The 26005-nt window shown below is 45.9% G+C and overlaps 1 protein-coding gene across 1 annotated transcript in view; it reads right to left on the reverse strand.

Moving 5' to 3' along the window:
* Positions 1-26005, reverse strand: part of col28a1a (collagen, type XXVIII, alpha 1a) — a 321284-nt gene that overhangs the window by 286499 nt on the left and 8780 nt on the right. Inside the window, exons 4-7 of the mRNA XM_072509076.1 lie at positions 16474-16494; positions 15194-15253; positions 7501-7554; positions 4443-4487 (exon numbers count right to left, since the gene is read on the reverse strand). Of these exons, the coding sequence (XP_072365177.1) occupies positions 4443-4487; positions 7501-7554; positions 15194-15253; positions 16474-16494 (180 nt within the window). The remainder of the gene's footprint in view (positions 1-4442; positions 4488-7500; positions 7555-15193; positions 15254-16473; positions 16495-26005) is intronic.

Here is a 26005-nt window from a genome sequence, read left to right on the forward strand (position 1 = left end):
CCCACATCTTTTCAAGGACCAATTCTGATACATTTTTCTCAAGATCAGGCAATAAGTGGATGGTTCCTGTTTCCATGGTGCACTTGGTCTTGGGCATCCTCTTCAAGCAGATTCCTTTTTCTTCCATTCTTGTACCAGTTTTTCACTAACACCGAATTCACTTGCTGCAGCACAGTTAGAACATAGAACATTGAACATACAGTGCAGACTGAGGCCATTCGGCCCATCGAGTCTGCACCGACCCACTTAAGCCCTCACTTCCACCCTATCTCCGTAACCCAATAACCCCTCCTAACATTTTTTGGACTAAGGGCAATTTAGCATGGCCAATCCACCTAACCTGCACGTCTTTGGTCTGTGGGAGGAAACCGGAGCACCCGGAGGAAACCGATGCACACACGGGGAGAACATGCAGACTCTGCACAGTGACCCAGCGGGGAATCGAACCTGGAACCCTGGCACTGTGAAACCACAGTGAGTGCTAGCCAATTGTGCTTCCATGCTGCCCACCTTATTTGACAAGTCAGTAAATGTTACTACTTCTACCAGCTTCAGACCTCATTTGTTTTGTCAAAGGTCTCATTTTTCGTCATCATTCACCATGTGCACTCTGCTCTGTGTGGGCTTGTCTTAAATTCCCACACTTTTTCAACAAAAGCTTGCAACACAAGCTTGATCCCTTGTGCCTGGTTATAAGGCATTGGGCAGTGAAACATGCATTTCTGGGGTGAAAAATTGCACTGACTACTAATGTTAACATAGCATAACATGGCTGAAAAGGTCAACTTAAATGCTGAGTATATGCAAAAGCATGAATAGGTTGTTCTATACACTTGGTCGACTTATTTGTCATGACCTAAAGTAGGTTACATTTTCATCATCCATAAGCACTGCCAACATATTTTAGTGTTAGCTACTAAAAACTAAATAGATAACACTAAATAAAAGTGATTAAAACATTGCTGAATCATAGAATTTACAGTGCAGAAAGAGGTCTTTCAGCCCATTGAGTCTGCACCGGCCCTTGGAAGGAGCACCCTCACCAAAGAGAAGGAATTGGTGGATGTTGAGTCTGAGGAAGGGTGCCTAGATAGCTTGGGTCACATTGAGATCCAGAAAGACGAGGTGTTGGGCGTCTTGAAAAATATTAAGGTAGATAAGTCCCCAGGGCCTGATGGGATCTACCCCAAAATACTGAAGGAGGCTGGAGAGGAAATTGCTGAGGCCTTGACAGAAATCTTTGGATCCTCACTGTCTTCAGGTGATGTCCCAGAGGACTGGAGATTAGCCAATGTTGTTCCTTTTTTTAAGAAGGGTAGCAAGGATAATCCAGGGAACTACAGGCCAGTGAGCCTTTCATCAGTGGTAGGGAAATTACTGGAGAAAATTCTTCAAGACAGGATCTACTCCCATTTGGAAGCAAGTGGACGTATTAGCGAGAGGCAGCACGGTTTTGTGAAGGGGAGGTCATGTCTCACTAACTTGATAGAGGAGGTCACTAAGTTTTTCGAGGAGGTCACTAAGATGATTGATGCAGGTAGGGCAGTGGATGTTGTCTATATGGACTTCAGTAAGGCCTTTGACAAGGTCCCTCATGGCAGACTGGTACAAAAGGTGAAGTCACACGGGATCAGAGGTGAGCTGGCAAGATGATTACAGAACTGGCTAGGTCATAGAAGGCAGAGAGTAGCAATGGAAGGGTGCTTTTCTGATTGGAGAGCTGTGACTCGTGGTGTTCTGCAGGGTTCAGTGCTGGGATCTTTGCTGTTCGTAGTATATATAAATGATTTGGAGGAAAATATAACTGGTCTGATTAGTAAGTTTGCGGATGACACAAAGGTGGATGGAATTGCAGATGGCGATGAGGACTGTCAGAGGATACAGCAGGATTTAGATCATTTGGAGACTTGGGCAGAGGGATGGCAGATGGAGTTTAATCCGGACAAAGGTGAGGTAATGCATTTTGGAAGGTCTAATACAGGTAGGGAATATACAGTGAATGGTAGAACCCTCAAGAGTATTGACAGTCAGAGAGATCTAGGTGTACAGGTCCACAGGTCACTGAAAGGGGCAACACAGGTGGAGAAGGTAGTCAAGAAGGCATACGGCATGCTTGCCTTCATTGGCCGGGGCATTGAGTATAAGAATTGGCAAGTCATGTTGCAGCTGTATAGAACCTTAGTTAGGCCATACATGGAGTATAGTTTTCAATTCTAGTCGCCACACTACCAGAAGGATGTGAGGCTTTAGAGAGGGTGCAGAAGAGATTTACCAGGATGTTACCTGGTATGGAGGACATTAGCTGTGAGGAGAGGTTGAATAAACTTGGTTTGTTCTCACTGGAACGAAGGAGGTTGAGGGGCGACCTGATAGAGGTTTACAAAATTATGAGGGGCACAGACAGAGTGAATAGTCATCGACTTTTTCCCAGGGTAGAGGGGTCAATTACTGGGAGGCAGAGATTTAAGGTGCGAGGTGCAAGGTTTAGAGGAGATGTACGCGGCAAGTTGTTTACACAGAGGGTAGTGGGTGTCTGAAACTCGCTGCCGGAGGAGGTGGTGGAAGGAGGGACGATAGTGACCTTCAAGGGGCATCTTGACAAATACATGAATAGGATGGGAATAGAGGGATATGGACCCCCGAAATGTAGAAGATTTGAGTTCAGACGGGCAGCAAGGTCAGCACAGGCTTGGAGGCTGAAGGGCCTGTTCCTGTGCTGTACTTTTCTTTGTTCTTTGTTTGTTCTTTGTTAAGCCCATGTCTCAACCCTATCTCTATAACCCAGTAACCACACCTAACCTTTTGGACACTAAGGGACAATTTAGCATTGCCAATCCACCTAACCTGCACATTGCTGGACTCTGGGAGGAAACCGGAGCACCCAGACGAAACCCATGCAGACATGGAGAATGTGCAAACTATACTCAGATAGTTACCCGAGGCTGGAATTGAACGCAAGTCCCTGGAGCTGTGAGGCAGCAGTGCTGACCACTGTGTCACCATGCCGCCCATGAACAGCATTGCAGTGAAAATAATCATTACATTGTGGACCTTAACCTCCCAACGAGTAATTGGGAAAAACTCAATTTTTACTTATTATTGTATGTTGATATTAATTTTTGATCATATGATTTTAGTTTGGTTTGAGCCAGCAATCAACAAAATAACTAATTATGAGATACTAGTGTGATTGATAGAGATTTTTGAAGAAATAATGAATATATTGATAAAGGAAATATAGTAGGCATTAAATAAGAGGAGTGTTGATAAAATTAAGGTACATGGTATTTAAATAAATTTGGCAGTATAAATAGGAAATTGGTAATGAACGTTGGACTGGAAGGATGTATGCAGCAGAATCCCCTTGGATTCAGAGGTAGAAGATAAAAAAGGGACTGATCAATTTTGTGGCAGATACAATATGCAAAGTGTAATTAGTTGTAAACAAAACTGTAACTAACCTCAGGAGGACCAAGATAGTTCAATAGACTGAGCAGCTAAGATGTAGAATTATGAAGAGAGAGATTTTGAAAAAGATGAATAAGGATCATCCATTAAGGATAAGGACTCGGCTCCACAGGGCTGAGATGAAGAGAATTTTTTTCACTTGAGAGTGTTGTGAATCTTTGCTTTATTGATTTTTGGCACTAAGTGATGGGTTGGTAAAACGGGAAAGTGAAGTTGATGTAGTTAAGCCATGATATTATTGACTGGTGAAGCAAGCTCAAAAGGCTGTATGTGATTTCTACACCTATTTCATATGATCTTACAAGAGGAAATGTAAACTAAATGCGTTAACAGGAGCAAAGGAACAGCAAAAACATAGGGGTTTCGATAAGTTGGACAAGCTGGAAATAAATTGTCTTAAGAGTTCTTAAGTGGGAGGATAGAGTGCAACAACAAAAAGCGAATGTTGCATTTGTAAATAAAACATTTGAACTGTAGCCTTCAATAATCCAATTAGGTTGGGCAACACTTACCAGAGGGAAAACTGACAAAAAGAAGATTAATTACCATATGGTACATTGCACATACAGCTCTGAAACATCAACTGCTTCAGATAGCTTGGAATTGGTAGGTTTGAATTATACTGCCTGCTTTACATTGTTCTATATTCAGGGAATCCAGACTAGTTTTGATGTTAGTGAAGAGCCAGTGGAAAATTGATACTTTGATAATTTTTTTAAAAAGCATAGTTTAAAAGATTCTCAGATGGTTTGACTACAGTTATAGAGCTGAAGCTGAAGCAGCACAAGATTGTTTTGTGGGAATAAATTGACAATAATTGTTTAAATCTGATTTGAGCAACTTTATACTTGACATAGTAGACTTGTTACATTAATACAAAACTAAAACACTTCAGACTGAAATGATGTGTTCACCATACCTGAAAACATGTGATTCATAAGTTACATTTATCCAGAAGCACTAAGTGTATTCACCTTTTCACCAGGAATTCCAAGCTCTCCTTTTAAACCACGTTGCCCCTATAAACAAAGAATCAAAAATAATAATTCTCCATATTTTCTTAGCTTTCATCGGGTTTTGAAATAATGTTTATTGCATATAAAATAATAATATTTGCCATATTCTCTAATCGGAGAATTGTTATCCTGAACAATTGGGCATATGGCAAGTCTAGAAACATTTAAAATAGTCGCAAATTCCAAAAGTAGTTCATTGACCAGAATGGGCAATGTCGAACATTGGCTAGCATCTTATGAAGAAAAAAAATAAATTATTTAGTTGCCCTCAATCTCTATTGTCTTTGTTACTCTTATTCTACTTTCACCACCTCACGATCTCATAGTACAAAGATGACCACTGCTAAAGTTCAAAAATCTGAACTCCTCCTCATCCACAACTTTCTCTCTTACTGCCTTATTACATTGACCTCTTAAATCTCTGTTTCTCAGTATGTATTAATCTGCATCCTTGTTCCATTACTTATTGAGAGAAATCAGTTTACATTAGAAGGCAGCATTCGGAAACAAGAGAAAGGGAAACCTCATAAGGAACCTCAACACTTTCATGAAGAGGATCCCTCCTTTCATAAGGAAACCAAATCCTGGAAGTTGCAGGAAATGAAAAAACAAATGTACAAAGTAATTTAGTATTCCAAGACTACTTCCAGTAACATCCTATCTGAAGGACTTCAAACGGTATTTCCATTAACAATTAAATGATTGCCAATGCCACAACATTATCATTCTAAATTGACTTGCTCCTGCAGTCACGTACAGTAGATTAGCTGCTGTGATCCTCACTAGCCTCTCTACTCACTTTGGGTGCAATCTAATTCCTCAGCCATTATTTTCTTAACACCAACTGGAGAAAGAAATAAAGGAAAAGAACAAGGAAAGTGCAGTAAATGTAACTTTTTAACTTTGCACTTAGTGTAAAAGGGGTGATATTGGATTAGCTGCCCATTATACACCTCTCAAGATCAGGAAAATTGGGAGATGTGTGGAACAAGCAGTGAGTTCAATATCACTATTTCCAAAAGTTAAGATTGGCCCCCATGACAGCATGCATGCTTCCACCTACAATCTCCTATATAACTTCTAATCTTGATCATGTCTCTGAGGGAGATGATGGTAAAGTACATCAACTTCCTCAAATGAAGGGATAATCTGGGAAAAAGAAGACATCACCCTGATATTCCCTTGCACTCTTTTTAGACACTTATACTACAGCACTGGTTTCAGAGGCAGCCATTTAACATTAGTGAATTTGATTAAATGATTAGACCTGATTGAATGGCTGCCATTCAGGCTGAAATTTTACTTTGGCAACAGACAGGCTGAACTCTTAACACTTTGAAACATGCCGGCCTTCTTGACATCTGCGAGAGTCAAAGGGCAGAATGGTAAATTCACAAAGGTGGATTGTAGCAATTGTGCACATGCAGTTATTCCACAGGACAGAATTTTACCACACACTTTGAGACCCCACTATCTGGACCAAGTGCAAGCCTGCACTTGCTGACAGCAAAACTAATCCAACAATTTTACAGGCGTCGCCATTCAATTAAGGGCTGCAGGCAGTATGTAGATGTTGTTGGTCCAATCAAAGGGCTGGTGTCTAGGATACCTCCGCAGTCCTACTGAGAGAAGGCATCAAGAGGATACAATTGAGTTAGGTCAGAAAACAATAGGGCACATCCATATGGAGACACCCTTGGAGAGGTAAAGAAAACATTTTAAGTCAGAGAAACTAAGCATGCAGGTTCCTCCAGAAGGCCCATTGGGTCTGGGGGGACCGCCATCCCTGCCTGCAGCGCCATACCTGGGGCTTGGAGCTGCAGGGAGTCCCCTTATTGGACCTTTAATTATTTAAATTGGTTGCCCACTTCTGTTGAGTGGGCAGCCAATCCACATCTGGTCGTGCCACTGGGGAAACCTTCCAGTAGTGGGACTGCGTTGAGGATTGAACCCAACACAGATCCCTGCTATTCTCGGCACCTCCCCCCCACTTCCCAATTTCCCAGCTCCCCAGCCCAGAACCAGGAAAATCTTAATGATAGTTTCTAGCATCAAGTTCCACCCTTCAGTGTACACAGGAATATAAAGGAATACTATAGCTCATCAGGTTGGTCTCGAAGCCGAGAAAATTATCAAACACCCCCACTTCAAATACCCTCTACTGTTTCCTTCAGTAATGATTTTATCCAGTTAGCTCTTGAATTTACAGTCCACTTCCACTTCCTGCTTGAGACACATTCACCACCTTCAATGCAAAGTAACTAAATCTAAATTGTCTAATTGCTTTTCCAATTCTGAGTATCCATTCACATCACTCAGAGTTTGTGACTGTATAAACTATATTATTAATACAATTTGTTTTAACTTTTAGGAATCGTTCCCGAGGCCAGGAAGAGCAGGACTACACCTCCCATACACCTCAGCTGCCTCTAGAATGTTATGATTGTCAACCACTCCTCTGGTGCCAACAATTCACCAAACATTAAAACCAGGCCCAACATCAAACTTCAGACCTACTTGTTACATCTGTAGCAGCTTATAGCCTAAGCTATGGTGATTTTCAAAATGGAAGAAATTCATGTGAGAGTGCATGGTATAACCAGCAAGCTGAAGTATAGTAATGAAGGTTTTGGAGTGCTTTATTTTCACACTCTGGGCTCGTTGCAAATTATTGTGATATTAAGCAAATTAACGTACTTTCATTCCAACAGGAATCAGTAATCTGAGAAACTGAATGTCAAAATAAATCTCAAATTGTAATCCTATGAGGTAACATTCCCTTTAGACTTTCCTGTTCTTTGAATGAAATGACTAGTTCAATTCTTGAGAAAGGTGAGACAAATTAAGAAATTATTTATATTGTCCTTGGCATTAAAAGATATCACCATTTGTGTGGTGTATTTCTGGCTTCATAAAGTTCCAAACATGAGACAGAAAGTGCCAGTTATTAGCTTTTACTTTACATTCAATGGAAAATTGGAGATGACACATTGTAGATTGTGTATCTTTTCAGTACCTGCACTCCTTTGGCACCCGGGCTTCCGTCTTTACCTCGATCTCCTTTTCTCCCCTAAATCAATATCCAGGTATTAGTACAGTATTAACTAAACAGGAGTTACTTACAGTAACATTTCAAATAGGATGCACATGATATTAGATGCTTAACCCTAGGCTGATAAGTTATAACGCATGTTAGGAAAAAGTAAAATTCACAAGGATGTGTGTCTTCACTTATGCTTGAGAAATATTGGGTGCGATCTAGCGGAAACATTTTAAGTGTCATTTGTGGCATGTTTGCTGGGAGTTTCTCCCTGGCTCCGTTGGCGAGTTCCCCACTGTTATCTAACCACATTTAGTCACTTTTTGGGTCCGGGAGAGTTTCTCTCTGGGCTAGCCCACACTTAGGATTATTTTCATCACTGGGGAGCTGAACTCACTGGTCAGACCAGCTCCTCAGAGGTCAGGCCATCTTGTTGAAAGGGTGTCCTGATCTCGAAGTGAGCTTAAAAGTTCCCCATACCCCCAATCCACAGGCAAAATCTCCCTCCGCACAGATGGGCATTACCCCCCCCCCCCCCCCCCACAAGTGATGACACCCCGCTATGGGGACGTTGAGGGCTCCCCTTTTTCAGACCTTTCCAGTGCTAGGGAGGCAGTCAAGGTTCCAGGATGATAGTGCCAAGGTGCCCACATTCAAGGGAGAGTGCCAGGGTTCACCATCCTGGCCCTGGCCACTCAGGTGCTTCCAATGGCCTGGGAGACCCCTCCGGCTGCTGTCCCACCTGGTTCGCACTTAATGATGCCGTGGGGCTTCATGACGCAAATGACTGCCAGCAGCTCTCCACTAACAAGGGGGAGCAGCATTTAAACCGTTCCCACAGAGCAAACCCAGGCGGCACGCAGCCATGCCACTATGCAGACCAGCTCCATGATTCGGAGATGCTGACCTGGTCAGACTGATGGAAGGGGGAGTCCAGATGGGAAATCCTGTTCACCCGAAGGGGTCGGAGGATCAGCCACAGGTCCTGGGAGGCAGTGGCTGCAACCGTCAGCGCACAGAGTGTCACCAGGAGGACCACCACACAGTGCCGCAAGAAGCTCAGCGACCTCCACCGGGCCGCACTGGTGAGTTGGCATCGGCCTGCTACCCCCTCCCCGATGACCCTGCACCTGCCAAACCCCCCAACCCCCCCCCCCCCCCCCCCCCTCCCCACCCCCAGAAGCATAATACCGCGGCATGGCCCAGCACATCCTGGCACCCACTAACAAACCTCACCCATGCCCAGCAGTGATGCACCCACCTGCCCCAGTCATGCCCCCCCCCCCCCCACCTTCGATGCTTGAAGCGTGAGGATCACGATGCCCCCGCTGTGTCCTTGCAGGAGACGTTGCCCGACAACAGATGGAAAAGGGTCCAAACGGGTGTCAGGGTGCCAGACCACAAGTTCCTCACCCCCTATGAGAAACGGGCCCTCGAGGTCACGGGGGTGAGCGAGGACAGATCTTTCAACGTGTCGAGATCGGCTTGCATCGCAGAAGTGAGGGTCCTCCGACCCCCACTCAGATGACCTATCACACATGAGTTGTTCATACCAGCATGATTATCCTTCCCTCGTATTGACCCACGTGTCTCCCCCCCACCCCGCTGCCTTCCAAGAGAACCATGGAAGAGAGATCCGAGGATGTCACCATAGTTGCATCACGGCCGTCATCCGCACCCTCCACCAGTGCAGAGATACACACCTCGGTGGGTGAAAGTAGTGGACAGGCTTCTGGGGCACAGTCTGGCGAGCACCTCACAGTTACAGATACACATCAGGTGGAGGCAGGAACACCCAGGGGAGACAGCCGTCAGAGATCTGCTGGATCCCAGGACTTAGCTGAGTCCCAGTCAGATGCTGAGCATCTGGACTTGGCTATCCCAGAGTTGATGCCGTCTATAGGGTGCGGTTGTGATATTCAGGGGGGATATCAGCGACACTCCAGTGGGTCCAGAGCCAATTGGAGGATTCCCAAAGGCTGCGGGCGCAAGAGATTGTTCCGGCAATGCGTGTCACTGAGGCCAACACTGCTCGGGTGGCGACCGCAGTGGAGAAGTGAGGGATTTGCTTCTGGAGAGGTGGTTTGCCAGCTGGGAGGAGTTGCAGGAGAATGCAGGACTTGTGGGGGGCGGATACGGGTCTTTTTTCAGCACCACGGCAGCAATCCTAAATGTTGATTTAGAGCCCTGTCCGTTAGTAACGATATTTGGGGTGTCAGACCAGCTGGAGGTAAGGATCGGTGCGGGGACAGATGCCCTGGCATTCACCTCGTTGAATGCTCGGGGGCAGATTCTGCTGAGTTGGAGGCAGGCAATGCCACCTAGTGCCTCAGCGTGGCTCAGTGAGCTTCTGTACCTCGAGAAGGTCAAGTTTACTGTGAGGGGGTCAATAAATGGGTTCTACCGTAGATGGCGGCCATGCATATTGCACTTTAAGGAATTGGTCACTGTTAGCTGTTAGTGGGGAGGGTTTGTTTGTGTTGAATGTTTGTTAAGGGGGGATATTTTTACAGTTATCGGTTAGAATTTTTTCTTTTGTTGATACATGTGTTAGTTCTGTTATGCTTTGTCAATTTTTCAATAAAAAGTTCAATAAAAATATTTTTTTTAAGGTTCTGGAGCACAAGTCTTCAGTACTATTGCCAGAATATTATCAGGGCTCAAAGTTTCGCAGTATGCAGTTCCATCAATTATTTCTTGATATCGTGTGGAGCGGTTTGAATTGGCTGAAGACTGGCATTTGTGATGCTGGGGACCTCTGGAGGAGGCCAAGATGGATCATCCACTCGGTACTTCTGGCTGAAGATTGTTGCAAATGCTTCAGTCTTATCTTTTCCACAGATGTGCTGGGCTCCTCAATTACTGAGGATGGGGATATTTGTGGAGCCTCCTCCTCCTCTTGTTAGTTGTTCAATTGTCCACCACCATTCATGATTGGATGTCGCAGGACTGCAGAGCTTAGATCTGATCCGTTGGTTGTGGAATTGCTTCGCTCTATTACTTGCTGCATATGCTGATTGGCACACAAGTAGTCCTGTGTCGCAACTGCACCAGGTTGTCACATCATTGTTTGGTATGCCTGGTGTTGCTCTTGGCATGCCCTCCTTCATTCTTCACTGTACCAATGTTGATTCATTGGTTTGGTCATAATGGTAGAGTGGGAGATATGCCAGGCCATGAGGTTACAGATTGGGGTTGAATATAATTCTGCTGCTGCTGATGGCTCACAGTGCCTCATGGATGCCTAGTTTTGAGTTGCTAGATCTGTTCAAAGTCTATCGCATTCAGCACAGTGGTACTGCCGCACAACACAATGGAGGGTATCCTCAATGTGAAGACAGCACTTTATCTCTACAAGGACTTTGCAGTGGTCACTTCTTCCGAAACTGTCATGGGAAAGCAAATAACAGAAGCAAAGAGCGAGTATGAAAAGAGACTGTCAGCTAACATAAAAGGGAATCCCAAAGTCTTTTATCGACAAATAATAGTAAAAGGGTGGTAAAAGGCAGATTAGGGACCTATAAATCAATTTGCAGTTGAAGGCAGGGGGGCAAGGTTAAGGAATTACATTTATACTTTCCATCTGTTTTTACCAAGGAAGAAGAAACTCCTCAGGTCATGGCAAAAAGGAGGTAATTCAAACCCTATGGGCTGGATTCTCTGCACCCTCGCGGCAAAATCGCGTTCGGCGCGGGGGCGGAGAATCCAATTTCACGCCGAAATCGGGCCCGGCGCCGGCCCGGCGATTCTCTGAGACCCGAGAATCGGCATGATCGCGGAGTATGCTGCACGGCTGGGGGCCCATTGCCGGAGGCCTGCCCAGTCCACTCCCGCCCTGGTGGGGGGCGGGGCGATCGGACACCCCGGGGGACCTTATAGGCGGCCGGGGTTAATATCCACGTGGTCAGATCCTCGGGCGCGTGGCTGATCGGAGGGTCTACTTCTGCGGTCCGAGTGTGAAGGCATTGGAAGAGTGTGAAAAGTTTTCATGAGAATGGTTTCAGAAACTTCAGTTATGAAGATAGTTTGGAGAAGTTGGAGCAAAGAAGGCTGAGAGAGATTTGATAGGGGAATTCAAAATCATGAGGCATCTGAATAGAATGGACCAGGAGAAACCGTTCCCACTCGTGGAAGGATCGAGAACAAAAGGAGACAGATTTGAAGTAATTGACAGAAGAAGAAAAAGCAGAACAAACTTTTTCATGCAACATGTGTTTAAGGTCTGGAATGCACTGCTTGAGAGTGTGGCTGGGGCAGGTTCAAACGAGGAATTATAGAAGGAATTGGACTGTTATCTGCAAAGAAAATATGTGCAGGGTTACATAGAGAAAGCAGAAGAATGGCAGTAGGTGAGTTGTTCATTTGGAGAACCAATGCAGACATGATGGGCCAAATAACTTTCTTCTGTGCTGTAACTGTTTGGTGCTTCTGTAATTTTAGAAAATAGAAGCAAAAAAGTCAAGGTAAAGGTCTTCATGGATGGGATTCATTTGCACTCCATGCTGAATGATATGTTGGAAATCACAAGAGGGGGAATTTCATCAAGGTGAAAGGGCAGGTAGTGGTCTTGGCTGCAAGCTGAAGTGTCAATAAGAGACCCGCACTGCCTCCTTCTGTGAAAGCCCACCATAATACAAGCTAATCAGGGAATTAAGAGATCACCAGCTAGCCTTTCATAGGATTAGAACCCCTGGGATGGAAAGTCCAGCGCACCAAGAGCTGCTAGCCATATGGAGGCCAGCAGCTTGTTTGCTCATCAGCACCACCAGCCACACGATGGCTGATGTTGGAAATACATCCATTGGAGGACCAGGTTCACAGAGTGACTGGGTGAGATGTAAGTGATGGTTTGAGGTGTTTTATGGTGTGGGGATCAGGAGAAGAAAGCTGTTGCGGAGGGGGCGTGGTCAGCAGCAAGGGCAGGGAGTTGGCTCCCAGCAGCTCCTTCCCTTCCTGATGCCAGGTTCCTCGATAAGGCACTGAGTGCCTTCGAAGGAAATAACCGCCCCAACCCCCAAACCACAGGCAATCCTCAGAGATTTGTATCTCATGCTTCACGCATGCCATAGGTCGGCCTGCCACATGATTAATACGAGCAGCAAGTAGTACTTAATTAGACAATAATTGCCCACTTTAGGGCCCATATTGGTGGTGGGATGGGAAGACCCATGGATGACCTTCCCACCACAGACTTAATTAAAGTGGAGGTGGGAAGGTGACAGGGTCCCCACCCGCCAACATTGAGCCTTTCAGCCTCATTAAATCTCCTCCTGCCTCCAAACTTGCCAAAGAGGAAAGCCATAGAAGACCACCCAATGTTAGGTCCTGTAATTAAATCTTTTGGGGCTGGCTCTTTCTGTTCAGCTAACAGAATGGAGGTAAAGTGACCTGATCACAGAGTGCACCCCATTGCAGTTGTGGTGATAGTGGCCCATCACCATTCAGTTTGCCTCCTCTGAGTTGAGTCCTAAGAGTCAACTGAACCCTGATGTCAGCTGGTGGACAGGCTGAAGACAACTCAAACGTTAAGTTAAACTTTATTTCTGTGGAGTCAGGAGGTGCAGGATTGCTCCTGAAGGCACCATGCGACCAGCTGTTCCAATACTGATATTTTGGGTGACCCAGGGTCAGCAGGCAGCTGGGTGCTTGATTAGGCTCAGTCCTTAAATTGAATTTATCTCACATAGGGACTATTATTTGGCCAGCTAGAGCATTCTGATCACCTGCCACCTGATGTCTGCTCTGTGGGGAAATGCCCCCCTTTTAATTAACAAGTTGTGTCTAAACATAGCAGTCCCTTTAATAGTAAATGAAAAACATCTCAAAGTGATAGGGGGCGGGATTGTCCGACCCCCTGCCAGGTCGGAGAATTGCCGGGGAGCGGTGTGAATCCCGGCACCGGAGATTCGGCGGGGCGGGAATCGTGCTGCGCTGGTCGGCGCCCCCCCCCCCCCCGGCGATTCTCCGGCCCGTGATGGGCCGAAGTCCCGCTGCTGCTATGACGGTCCTGCCGGCGTGAATTGAACCAGGTCCCTTACCGGCGGGACCTGGTGGCGCGAGCGGGCTCCGGAGTCCAGGGGGGTGAGCGGGGCGATCTGGCCCTGGGGGTTGCCCCCACGGTGGCCTGGCCCGCGATCGGGGCCCACCGATCCGCGGGCGGGCCTGTGCCGTGCGGGCACTCTTTTACTACACGTCGGCTGTGTAGGTCTCCGCGATGGCCGACGCTTCGGTGACCCCCCCGCGCATGCGCGGGGATGACGTCAGCAACCGCTGACGCTCCCGCGCATGCGCGGACTCCCGCCGGCTGGCGGAGTCCCTTCGGCCCCGGCTGGCGTGGCGCCAAAGGCCTTCCACGCCAGCCGGCGGGGCACCAACCACTCTGGGGCGGGCCTAGCCCCTAAAGGTGCGGGCTTGGCCCCTAAAGGAGCGGAGGAATCCGCATCTTTGCGGCGGCCCGGTGCCGGAGTGGTTCACGCCACTCCATCCCGCCTGGACCCCCCGGTCCGCTGGGTAGGGGAGAATCCCACCCCCTGTCTTTCTTTTATATATTTCTGTTTAACATTGAATATTAGTGGATGTATGAAACAGATTGCATACATCCTCCCTGGAGATGTAACCAGTGATCAAAAAAACAGATTTATTTTCCTTCCTTCCTTTAGTTTATATTTTTTGGCTGAATTATGTACTCAAAGGGGTTAACATCAGCACTGGGAATGATTTGAAATATATTCCTGGGCCAGAGTATAAGGAACTTTATTCTGGACGTGGCCAATACCATTCTTTTGTTCTGGGGTGTGGGTACTCTGCTTTTATTGCTTACCCACTGGTTTCCCTGAAAAGACCATAGTGCTGTCTCCGTGAAGATGGCTAATCATTTGTGAAGATGACTAGTGTAAAACTAGAAACATTACATTAAAGCTAACAAGCACTTCTCTCCCATAACGGATGGTATTGGTACAGCCAACAATGGAGTCTTCAGAAAACCTGATTTTCAAACCCAATCTCATACTTCTTTGGAGTTAGCTTGAGACAACCTTCCAAAAATGTTTTGCAGCATTTCCAAATCAGATACAGATGTTACTGCTGAGTTATCTTACCACAGCCAAAATTGATTCAGTGTAGTAATGGTAGGATAACTTCATTTTTATTTTATCCAAGTTTTTCCACTAGTTTTTGAAAATCCCTCTCTCCTCAGTTGAAAATTCCACTGGTTTCTGTATTTAATCACAAGGTTTTTTTAAAGTATTGATTGGAGCTACAGTTAAATTGGCCTGGCACCAACATTTTGGGAACTTTTAAACAAAATCAGCTTTGAAGAAGAGTCATCCAGACTCGAAACATTAGCCCACCTGTTCCCTCCACAGATGCTGTCAGACCTGCTGAGATTGTCCTGTATTTTCTATTTTTGTTTCAGATTCTAGCATCCACAGTAATTTGCTTTTATTTTGGGAACTTTTGTTCAGATGTATTCCACACGTTGAAGAACAGCTGAGTTTCCCTTTCATGAAATGAGCAGCTGGAGTATCCATTGACTCCATGAGTCTCCGTTAGGTGTTGGCCAAAAAAGAGATATAATTGGCAGCAATTCAACAGCAATCAACATCTGTTCATTTCAGTGTAATCTAGCACCATAAGGAAATTCAGTGGCAAAAGTTTTGACAACACTTACGGAAGCTCCAGACTCTCCTCTTTCCCCTTTTTCACAGGTACATGACTTAGGTTTAGGGCACTGTGTAGAAATAATAAACAATACATTTGTTCTTGGCAATGTGGAGGAGCAGAGAGATCTTGGGGTCTATGTTCATACATCTTTGAAAGTTGCCACTCAAGTGGATAGAGCTGTGAAGAAGGCCTATGGTGTGCTCGCGTTCATTAACAGAGGGATTGAATTTAAGAGTCGTGAGGTGATGATGCAGCTGTACAAAACTTTGGTAAGGCCACATTTGGAGTACTGTGTACAGTTCTGGTCGCCTCATTTTAGGAAGGATGTGGAAGCTCTGGAAAAGGTGCAAAGAAGATTTACCAGGATGTTGCCTGGAACGGAGAGTAGGTCTTACGAGGAAAGGTTGAGGGTGCTAGGCCTTTTCTCATTAGAGCGGAGAAGGATGAGGGGCGACTTGATAGAGGTTTATAAGATGATCAGGGGAATAGATAGAGTAGACAGTCAGAGACTTTTTCCCCGGGTGGAACACACCATTACAAGGGGACATAAATTTAAGGTGAAAGGTGGAAGATATAGGAGGGATATCAGAGGTAGGTTCTTTACCCAGAGAGTAGTGGGGGCATGGAATGCACTGCCTGTGGAAGTAGCTGAGTCGGAAACATTAGGGACCTTCAAGCAGCTATTGGATAGGTACATGGATGACGGTAAAATGATATAGTGTAGATTTATTTGTTCTTAAGGGCAGCACGGTAGCATTGTGGATAGCACAATTGCTTCACAGCTCCATGGTCCCAGGTTCGATTCCGGCTTGGGTCATTGTCTGTGCGGAGTCTGCACGTCCTCCCCGTGTCTGCGTGGGTTTCCTCCGGGTGCTCCGGTTTCCTCCCACAGTCCAAAGATGTGCGGGTTAGGTGAATTGGCCAATGATAAATTGCCCTTAATGTCCAAATTGCCCTTGGTGTTGGGTGGAGGTGTTGAGTTTGGGTATGGTGCTCTTTCCAAGAGCCGGTGCAGACTCAAAGGGCCGAATGGCCTCCTTCTGCACTGTAAATTCAATGATAATCTATGATTGATCTAGGACAAAGGTTCGGCACAACATCGTGGGCCGAAGGGCCTGTTCTGTGCTGTATTTTCTATGTTCTATGTTCTAATACATGTGATTGATTGCAACTTATTGTCTTAAAGTTTCAGTGTTCTAATTTGATTCATTTAATTATTATTCAACGTAAAGTCACATGAGCACAAGCCTTTAGATAGGGGAATGGTAAAACTGATAAAGGACTTACCTCTTGATTGGCAACTTTGAGCTAAAGGAAAAGGGAAACAAAATTTCATTGATTACTGTACAAAATCTACTCAATTCTCCAAAACATGTAATGCTGGGTAATTCAAGACTTCATACAACTACAAATTATAGATAATGTTTGGCTGTTTTATATTGATAATCAATTTTTCGATTAACTCTGCCTCATGTTCTGTAAATGAATAGTCATTTGGTAGCACGGAACTTGAATATTACTGAAAAAATACATTTTGTCGAAGCTTTTCACCTTACACTTCATCAGGACAATTGTAAGAATACCAATGTCAGGGGAAACAACAATTTATACTGTATTATAAAAGGGTACTGATTGGTTGGCAAGTGGAATCTGATTGGTAGAGGTCTTCTCATACAGTATAAAGTTGTTGTTTTCCCTGACATTGGTATTCTTACAATTGTCCCGATGAGTGCAAGATGAAAAGTTTCCACAAAATGTCCTTTTTCATCAATACTCAGATTCTGTATATGGTGAAGATTTAAGTTTTTTAATTATGCTAGCATAAAATATCATCTATATTAAAATAGTGGGAAGTGGGAGATAAACTCTTTCTTAAATGTGAATTTTAGAATCGAGTTAATATGTTTTACAAAAAGAAAAAAAGCATATGCTAAACTGATCTCCAAGAGCAAATATGGCTCTTAAGCGCTAAATGATACTTACCAAATGCACAACAAATACAAAGATTTCCTCCAATGTATATTTGCTGCTGGAGGAAGGACAGATTGGAGCTTTTGGCCATTACATTAACCCCATCTTCCCCCCAAAACCCGCACTGTAACCTATTCCCTGTGTTAACGTTCATTGATTACATTAGGTGAGTTGCTGGCAAGATTGGTGTCCTAGAAAGGGAGGTATCCCACTGCAGCATCTCAAGGAGATGAGTGTTCCAATACAGTTGGTTTCATAATACTTTTGAAGGGTGGGAATGGGAAATATTGGGTGCCATTTAGCCACTGCATCGCACCTGCTGCGGAGCCAGGCACAGCGGGTGAATTACTGGTCGTGATTATTTAAATACCCGGACGTCATATACACCCGGCACTCAGGAGTAACGGCCGTACCTGTGAGACTTAACTGACCGCCGTTTAGCACTGGTTTCTGCAAACATGGACAGGGATGATGGCACATCAGGGGGTCACGCAGACCATTAGAACCCACCGATGGTTGGGACAGAGCAGGGTATTACCCTGGCACTTCCCCTGGCACCACTGCACCTTGGCACTGCCAGCCTGTCACCCTGGAAGTGCCACCTAGGCACTACCATGGTGTCAGGAGCACTGACAGGGTGAAAGTCTGGGTATATTATCACACAAGGAACAATTATCTGCATGACATCTAATGGATATACTTCTGCAGTGTGTCCATTGTACAAAATCACACTTAAATTATTTGACAAATAGAATCCCATATTCACTGCCTCCACCAGAACTACTGTTTCAACAGCAAGAGTATTTTTACCAACCCTTTTTATTTTTAGATTCCCAAGGTAAAATAAATGAGCTGTATTGTTCTTTGTTCTTTGAGCATGATTCTGTGGAAATAATTCTCTAAGTCCACTTTCGGGCACACTTGGCGGGGTAATTCTCAGTGGCTGCAGCCGTGATTGACACAGCTATTCAATGGCACTTTGCCTTTTGTTTGGGCCTTTGGAAGTTTCTCCCCATAGAAGCCACACTTAAGCACTTTATCTGCACTGGGCAATCATAGAATTCCTACAGTGCAGAAGGAGGCATTTGACCCATCAAGTCTTTACCGGCCCTCTGAAAGATCACCTTACCTCAGCCCACTTCCCCGCCCTATTCCCGTAACCCTATCTAACCTGCCCATCTTTGGGGCAATTCTGCACAGCCAATCCACCTAACCTCCTCATTTTTGGACTTTGGGAGGAAACCAGAGCACCTAGAGAAACCATTGCAGGCCATGTGGTGTTGAAACACTCACAGTGCAGTTACAAAGGGTGTTCCAGGATTTTGACCTCGTGACAGTGAAGGAACAGCAATATAGTTCCAAGTCAGGATCATGCATGACTTGGTTGGGGAACATTCAGTTGGTGATGTCCCATGCAACTACTGCCCTAGTCCTTCTAGGTGGTGGAGGTCACAGGTTTGAAAGATGTTGTTGATGGAGCCTTTGTGAGTTGCTGCAGAACATCTTGTAGGTGGTACACACCGCTGTCATTGTGCGTCAGTGGTGGAGGGAGTGAATGTGGAAGATGGTGGATGGGCTGCCAATCAAGTGAACTACTTTGTCGTGAATGGTGTCGAGCTTCTTGAGTGTTGGAGCTGCACTCAACCAGTCAAGTGGAGAGTATTCCATCACACTCCTGAATTGTGCCTTGTAGATGTTGGATAGGCTTTGGAGATTCATGAGGTGAGTTACTTGTGCATAATGCCTAGCTCCTGACCTCCTCTTGTAGACACAGTACTTATGTTGTTAGTTGAGTTCAATCTCTGATCAATGGTAACTCGCACAATATTGATAATGGGTGATTCAGCAATAGTAATGCCAATGAAAGTCAAAAGGAAATGGTTAGATTCTCTCTTGTTGGAGATGGGTACTGGTATGATGTGAATGGTACTTGTCACTTGTCAACCCAAAGCTGAATATTGTCCAAGTTTTGCTGCATATGGACACAGACTGCTTCAGTATCTGAAGAGTCGTGAATGGTGCTGAATATTGTGCAATCAACAGCAAACATCCCAACTTCTGACCTTATGATGGAAGGAAGGTCATTGATGAAACAGCTTGAAGATAATTGGGCCTAGGACACCACCTTAGGAACTCTTGCAGTGATGTCACGGGCTTAGATGATTGACCTCCAACAACTACAATCCTCTTCCTTTGTGTTAGAAATGACTCTAGCCAGTGGAGAGCTTTTCCCCAGATTCCCATTCATTTCAGTTTTGCTAGGGCTCATTAATGCCACACTCAGTCAATTGTGACCCTGATCTCAAGGGCAGTCACTCTTACCTCACCTCTTTACTTCAGCTCTTTTTCCATGTTTGGACCAAAGCTGTAATGAGGTCAGGAAATGAGTGGAATTCAAACTGAGCACCAGTGAGCAGGTTATTGTTTTGTATGTGCTGCTTGGTAGCACTGTAAATTTAACCTTCCATCGCTTTGTTCATGATTGAGACGAGATAGTAATTGATCTGTTTGGGTTTGGTCAAACCTGAGCAATTACCCACATTGACGGGTAGATGCCAGTATTGTCGCTGTACTGGAACAGCTTAACTAGGGTTGTGGCATGTTCTGGAGCACAAGTCTTCAATACTATTGCCGGAATAGCACGGTAGCATAATGGGTAGCACTGTTGCTTCACAGCTTCAGCGTCCCAAGTTCGATTCCCGGCTTGGGTCACTGTCTGTGTGGAGTCTGCACCTTCTCACTGTGTCTGCGTGGGTTTCCTCCTAGTGCTCCGGTTTCCTCCCACAAGTCCCTGAAGACGTGGTTAGGTAATTTGGAAATTCTGAATTCTCCCTCTGTGTACCCGAACAGGCGCCGGGATGTGGCGACTAGGGGCTTTTCACAGTAACTTCATTGCAGTGTTAATGTAAGCCTACTTGTGACAATAAAGATTATCATTATATATTGTCAAGGCTCATAGCCTTTGCAGTATCCAGTGCCTTCAGCTGTTTTTTATATCCCACGGAGCGAATTGAATTGGCTGAAGACTGGCATCTGTGATGCTGGGATATCCAGAGGAGGCCGAGATACTTCCACCTAGCACTTCTGGTTGAAGCTTCAGTCTTGTCTTTTACACTGATGTGCTGGGGCTCCTCATCATCGCTGATGGGGATATTTGTGGAACCTCCTCTTTGTTTAACTGCTCATCACCATTTACAACTGAAATGTGGCAAGGTTGAACATATATCTGATTAGTTGGTTGTGGGATTGCTTAGCTCTATCTATTGCATGCTGCTTCTGTTGTTTTGCATGCAAGTATTTCTCTGTTGTAGCTTCATCAGGTTGACGCCTCATTTTTAGGCATGCCTAGTGCTGCTCTTGGCATTCCTTCCTGCACATTTCACTGAACCAAGATTGATCCGTTGGCATGATGGTAAAGATAGCGTGGGAGATATACCAGGCCATAAGGTTACAGATTGTGGTCAAATACAATTCTATTGCTGTTAATGTCGCTCGGTGCCTCATGGCTGTTCAGTTTTGAGCTGCTAGATCTTCTCAAAATAGGGGCTGTTTAGCACAGGGCTAAATCGCTGGCTTTGAAAGCAGACCAAGGCAGGCCAGCAGCACGGTTCAATTCCCGTAACAGCTCCCCGAACAGGCGCCGGAATGTGGCGACGAGGGGCTTTTCACAGTAACTTCATTGAAGCCTACTTGTGACAATAAGCGATTTTCATTTCATTCAAATCTATTTGAAGTTTAGTTAAACCTAAAATAAATAACAAAATCTCACAGGTGATAATCTCTAGATAGCTTCCTCTGACGTGCTTAGCAGGTTACAAAAAGAAGGTAGGAAGATCATTGTTTGGCTGCAGGGGTGAACATGAATGAATATGCAGGGCACAGAATGTACTCTGGGAAGCTTCAATGTCCTCACCAAGAATGGCTTGGTAGCACCATTACTGACTGAGCAGGCCAAGTCCAGAATGACTATTTGATAGACTGGGTCTGTGACAGGTGGTGAGGGAACCAATAATAAAGGAAAACTTTATCCTCACCAATCTACCTGATACAGGTGCAACTGTCCATGACAGTAATGGCAGAAGTGACCATCGCACAGGTCTTGTGGAGATGAAACCTTTCCTTCCCAGTGAGGATAACCTCCATTGTGCTGTGAGGCATGCCACATGGTGCAAAAATAGATGGTTTCAGAACAGATCTAGCAACTCAAGACTGGGCATCCATGAGGTGCTGTGGGCCATCAGCGGCAGGAGAATTGTATGCAACCACAATCTGGCATATTCCTCACTCTATCATTACCATCAAGCTGCACCACACTAGCAGGAAAGCTAGCACCAGAGGCATGCAACAAAGCAGGGTCACAGCATCCGCCCCCCCCCAACATGGGGGGGCGGCGCCAGGCCGGGGGGTGGGGGGGAAACCACTCAACAGAGACAGGAGAGGAAATGGGGATCGGAGCAGGGGAAAGAGGGACAAAAGAGAGGTATACGGAAATGGGGAGAAAAAGGGGGAGAAGAGAGGGACCGGGGGGGGGGGGGAACGACGAAAGGGAAGAAGGGACAAACAAGGCTAGAAAAGGAATAGCAATAGGGCTACAAAGTGCTACAACCAAGCCAATTCAATTCACCCACAGGATATCAAGAAATGGCTGAAGTTACTGGATGCTGCAAAGTCTATGGACCCTGATAACATTCTGCAATAATTCTGAAACTCCAGAACTAGCTGCACTCCTAGCCAAGCTGTGCTAATACAGCAACAAAACTGGCATCTACCCATCAATATGGATGGTTTTCCAGGTATATCTTGCCTCAAAAAGCAGAACAAGCTCAGCCGAACCTTTACCTGCCCCATCAGTCTGTATTTTCTTTACTCTTTTATAAAATATGCGTTATCACTGGCAAGGCCAGCAGTTGTTGATAATCCCTAATTGCCCTTGAATTAGATGGCTTGCTCTGCCATTTCTTTCTTTTTTTAAGTATTTTTATTCAACAAATTTTCAACATTTTCAAAATACAACACCGAAACAACCCCGAGCAACACCCAAACAAACAAACAAACAAGACATCCCCCCTCCCCCACCTCCCCCCCGCAACAGTCAATGGTAACCAACTCCTAAAAATGCATGATAAACAAACCCTAACAATTGTACAACCCCTCCTTCATCCCACTCCGCTCGAACTTTACCTTCTCTAGGGTCAAAAACTCCAGTAAATCCCCCTGCCACACTGAGATGCAGGGTGGAGAGGCTGACCTCTGTAGCCATCTGGGATGGCCACGTCCCGATTACAGAATGAACACTTGCAAAGAATGCAGGGAAAATTGGACAATACTAAGAAACAAGTAGATGCAAGCTCTGTCTGTTGATTAGAACCTTAAACTCTCAGACAGGACAGAAACTGCCAAGCAATCGACATACTAATGAGCCATTTGCGGGGACAAAACGGAAACATTTAGATAAACAATGTTAAGGCAGACACCCCGGTGCCAGAAGGGGCTAAAACAAAGCAGACCAACGGTCACTAGGACACGCCCAGCGATCAGGGAACCACCCCTCTATTGGAGGAAGATCGATACAGATGATTGGGAAAGACCCAATTAGTTGAGGCCAAGTTCAAGGCCCACCCAAAAGCGTGCAAAACCCTTTTTAGTATAAAAGGTATTCCCCAAGGGAGAATCCTCCTTCTTTGGCTTTGGCTCTCAGCGAAGAGACCAGCCTAGCAGCTGCATCAGACCAAGTAAGTTCCAAGTCAACGCATGCTACGAGATAGACGCTCCTAGTTGCTACCCTGTAAACAGCTCAACCCAGCAGCCTCAGAACCGAGCAACAGCCATTGTTCCTCTGACTGAGTGGGCACCCAAAGCTAAGTATAGGCTTTAGTAATAGTGGTAGTTTAGTTTGTAGAGTTTATGCATGAGTAGATTTGACTGTGTGTAAATAAATGAGCTTTGCTTTTGAACTTACTAACTGGTGTATCGAGTCATTGATCAGTACTCGGTTCTGAACCTTGTGGCGGTGTCGAAAGATACCTGCCGACTCTTGAGCAAACATAATTAAACAGAGCCAAATTAATTGCCAACCAAAGAGAGTAACACCTCCCCCTCAAAAAGACCCACCATCGAGCAATCAACGAGGCGAAGGGTAAGACATCTGCCCCCCGTGCCTGCCTGCAGCTTGAGCTGGACCGACACACTGAATATGGCTTCTAGGGGGCCAGGCTTCACATCCACATGCAAGACCCTAACCCTTGAAATTGTCCTGAATACCACCTCCCCAGAATGTTCTCGTTTCAGACAGGACCAAAACATGTGAACATGATTCTCAGGGCCCCCTCGTTCACAGGCATCTTCCCAAACCCCTGAAGCAGCTCCCTTATACCCCCATCGATGCCTTCACCTCCAAGATGTACAAGAGCAAGTCATCTACACATAGGGACCCACCCCTCACTATCCCCTTCCACAACCCTAAGCTCCTTAGAGCAATGGCCAAGTTGTCTATAGCCAATGCAAACAGAAGGGGAGACATAGGGCACTCTGCCTCATGCCCCGAAGCAATGCAAAATACCACAAGTTTGAATTATTTGTGTGCACACTTGGCCTGGCTTCCTTATATAGTAATCGCACACATGCCCCAAACTTCAGGTCGATCCCAAACCTCTCCAGTACCGCCATCAGATAACTCCATTCTACCCAATTAAACGCCTTTTAATTAGACCACCACTTCCATCTCCCTTCATTCTGCTGGAGAGAGGACCACATTCAGCATCCTCCTCATGTTCAAGAACAACTGCATTCCCTTCACCAACCCTGTCTGATTCTCCCCCATCACCTTTGGGAGACACCCCTCCAAGCTTAACGCTAACACCTTGCCAATATTTTGGCATCCACATTCAGGAAAGAAATAGGTCTATATCTGCACTCCACCGGGTCCTTGTATTTCTTTAGCAGTAACGAGATGAAAGCCTGCTCTATCGTTTGTGGCAAGACCCCATGTTCATCCTGTCTTCAGCCATGGCCACCATCAGCGGAGCCAGCTTGTCTTTAAATTTCTTATAAAATTCAGCAGGAGCCCATCGGGCCCTGCCGCCTTCCCTGCTGCATTCTCCCAATTGCCTCCTTCACCTCTTGCACCCTCAAAGCCCACCTTATCCTCCTTCCCAAACCTCGGGTTCCTCCTCTGGTGGCTCCAACCTATATAGGTATCTATAGAATTCTTCAAATACTTCATTCATCTGCTCCGGAGCCACCACCAACTTCCTCGTCTTATTCCGTATCCAAACTATCTCCCTCTCCGCTGCCTCCCTCCTGAGCATGCGTCCTGCCATCTCCCCATATCCATATACCGCCCCCTTCGTCTTTCTCAGCTGTTGTACCACTTTCCCTGTGGACAGTTGATTGGACCTCACTTGTAGCCCCTTCCTCTTAACCAGGAGACCCATATCTCCCATCCACCTCCAAAATCTCATGTTTCAGTCTTTGGCATTCTTCCCTGTCCACCCTGTCTACCTTAGCCTTGAACAAAATCACCTCCCTACTTACTACTGCCTTCAGCGCCTCCTAGACCACCAATTGTGAGACCTCCCTGTACAATTAAACACCACATACCTCTTGATATCCTTCCCGATCTTCTCACAGAAGTTGTGGTCCGCTAATTAACCCCACATCCATTCATCACCCCAGGCTCTGAGCTACCCCCTTTTCCAATATCACATCCATCTAGTTTGGGGCATGATTCAAAATCGCAATTGCTGAGTACTCGGACCTCCGAATCCAAGCCAAAGCGCCTTTCCCACCATGAAGCAGTCAATTCTTGAGTACACATTGTGTACTGGGGAGAAAAAGAATACTCCTGTACCTCTGGGTGTAGAAACCTCCATGGATCTACTCCTCCGATCACCCCCATAAACCCAGCCAGTGCTTTCTCCCCTCCCCCCTGATTGGGACAGCGGGCGTGGCTGAGACCTGTCCACCTTTGGTTCCAACACCATGTTCCAATCTGCCCTTACTATCAGCTCATGGGTATCCAGTTCTGGGATAGCACTCATCACCCTCTTTGCAAACCCCGCATCATCCCAATTAAGGCCACATATGCTCACTAATGCCACAAGCCTCCCTTCCAGCGCATCTATCACTACTACGTACCTGCCCGCCCGGTCCAGCACCATCTTCTCCATCTGAAATTGCACCTCTTACCCACCAATACCACCACACCCAAGCCATACTCTCAAACCCTGAGTGGAGTACCTGACTCATCCAGCCCTTCCTAAGCCGCACCTGATTTTTCACCATCAGATGTGTCTCCTGCAGCATCACTACAAAAGCCTTTAAACTCTTCAAATGTGTGAAAACCTTTGATCTCTTCACAAGTCCCCCTAATCCCCTCATGTTCCACGATACTATTTTAACTGGGGGACTCTCACCTCCCACCACTCTTCCTATCCACCAGCATCATAGCCCCGGGTACTGCCTCTTAGGCCTAACCCGCCCCATTGTTTTGTTACCGTTGAACCCCCCCATCCCCCCCCCAAAAAAAACTACTTTCCCTTACCAACCCCTCACCCGGTATCACTCCCCACTTTCGCGGCTCCCAGGCCCATTGAAGCCTGCTTGACCAGGCTCCAACAACAGTGGCCCCTCCCCTCACCACACACCTGTTCACTAGCCAAACTCTGCCCAAAAAGACAGCTAAACTACCCTGCCACATTCAACCAACTCCAAAATCGCTACATTCCCGCCACCAAATACAGAAATGGAAAACACCATCAAAGGAAAACAAAGACTAAGCCCAGTCCCTTCCCCTCAGTCCAGATCTCATTTCCAGCTCCATCCCCAATTCTTCGGCCTTCACGAAGGC

This window comes from Scyliorhinus torazame, chromosome 6 (assembly GCF_047496885.1).
Source record: "Scyliorhinus torazame isolate Kashiwa2021f chromosome 6, sScyTor2.1, whole genome shotgun sequence".
In the NCBI taxonomy this organism is placed as follows: Eukaryota; Metazoa; Chordata; class Chondrichthyes; order Carcharhiniformes; family Scyliorhinidae; genus Scyliorhinus; species Scyliorhinus torazame.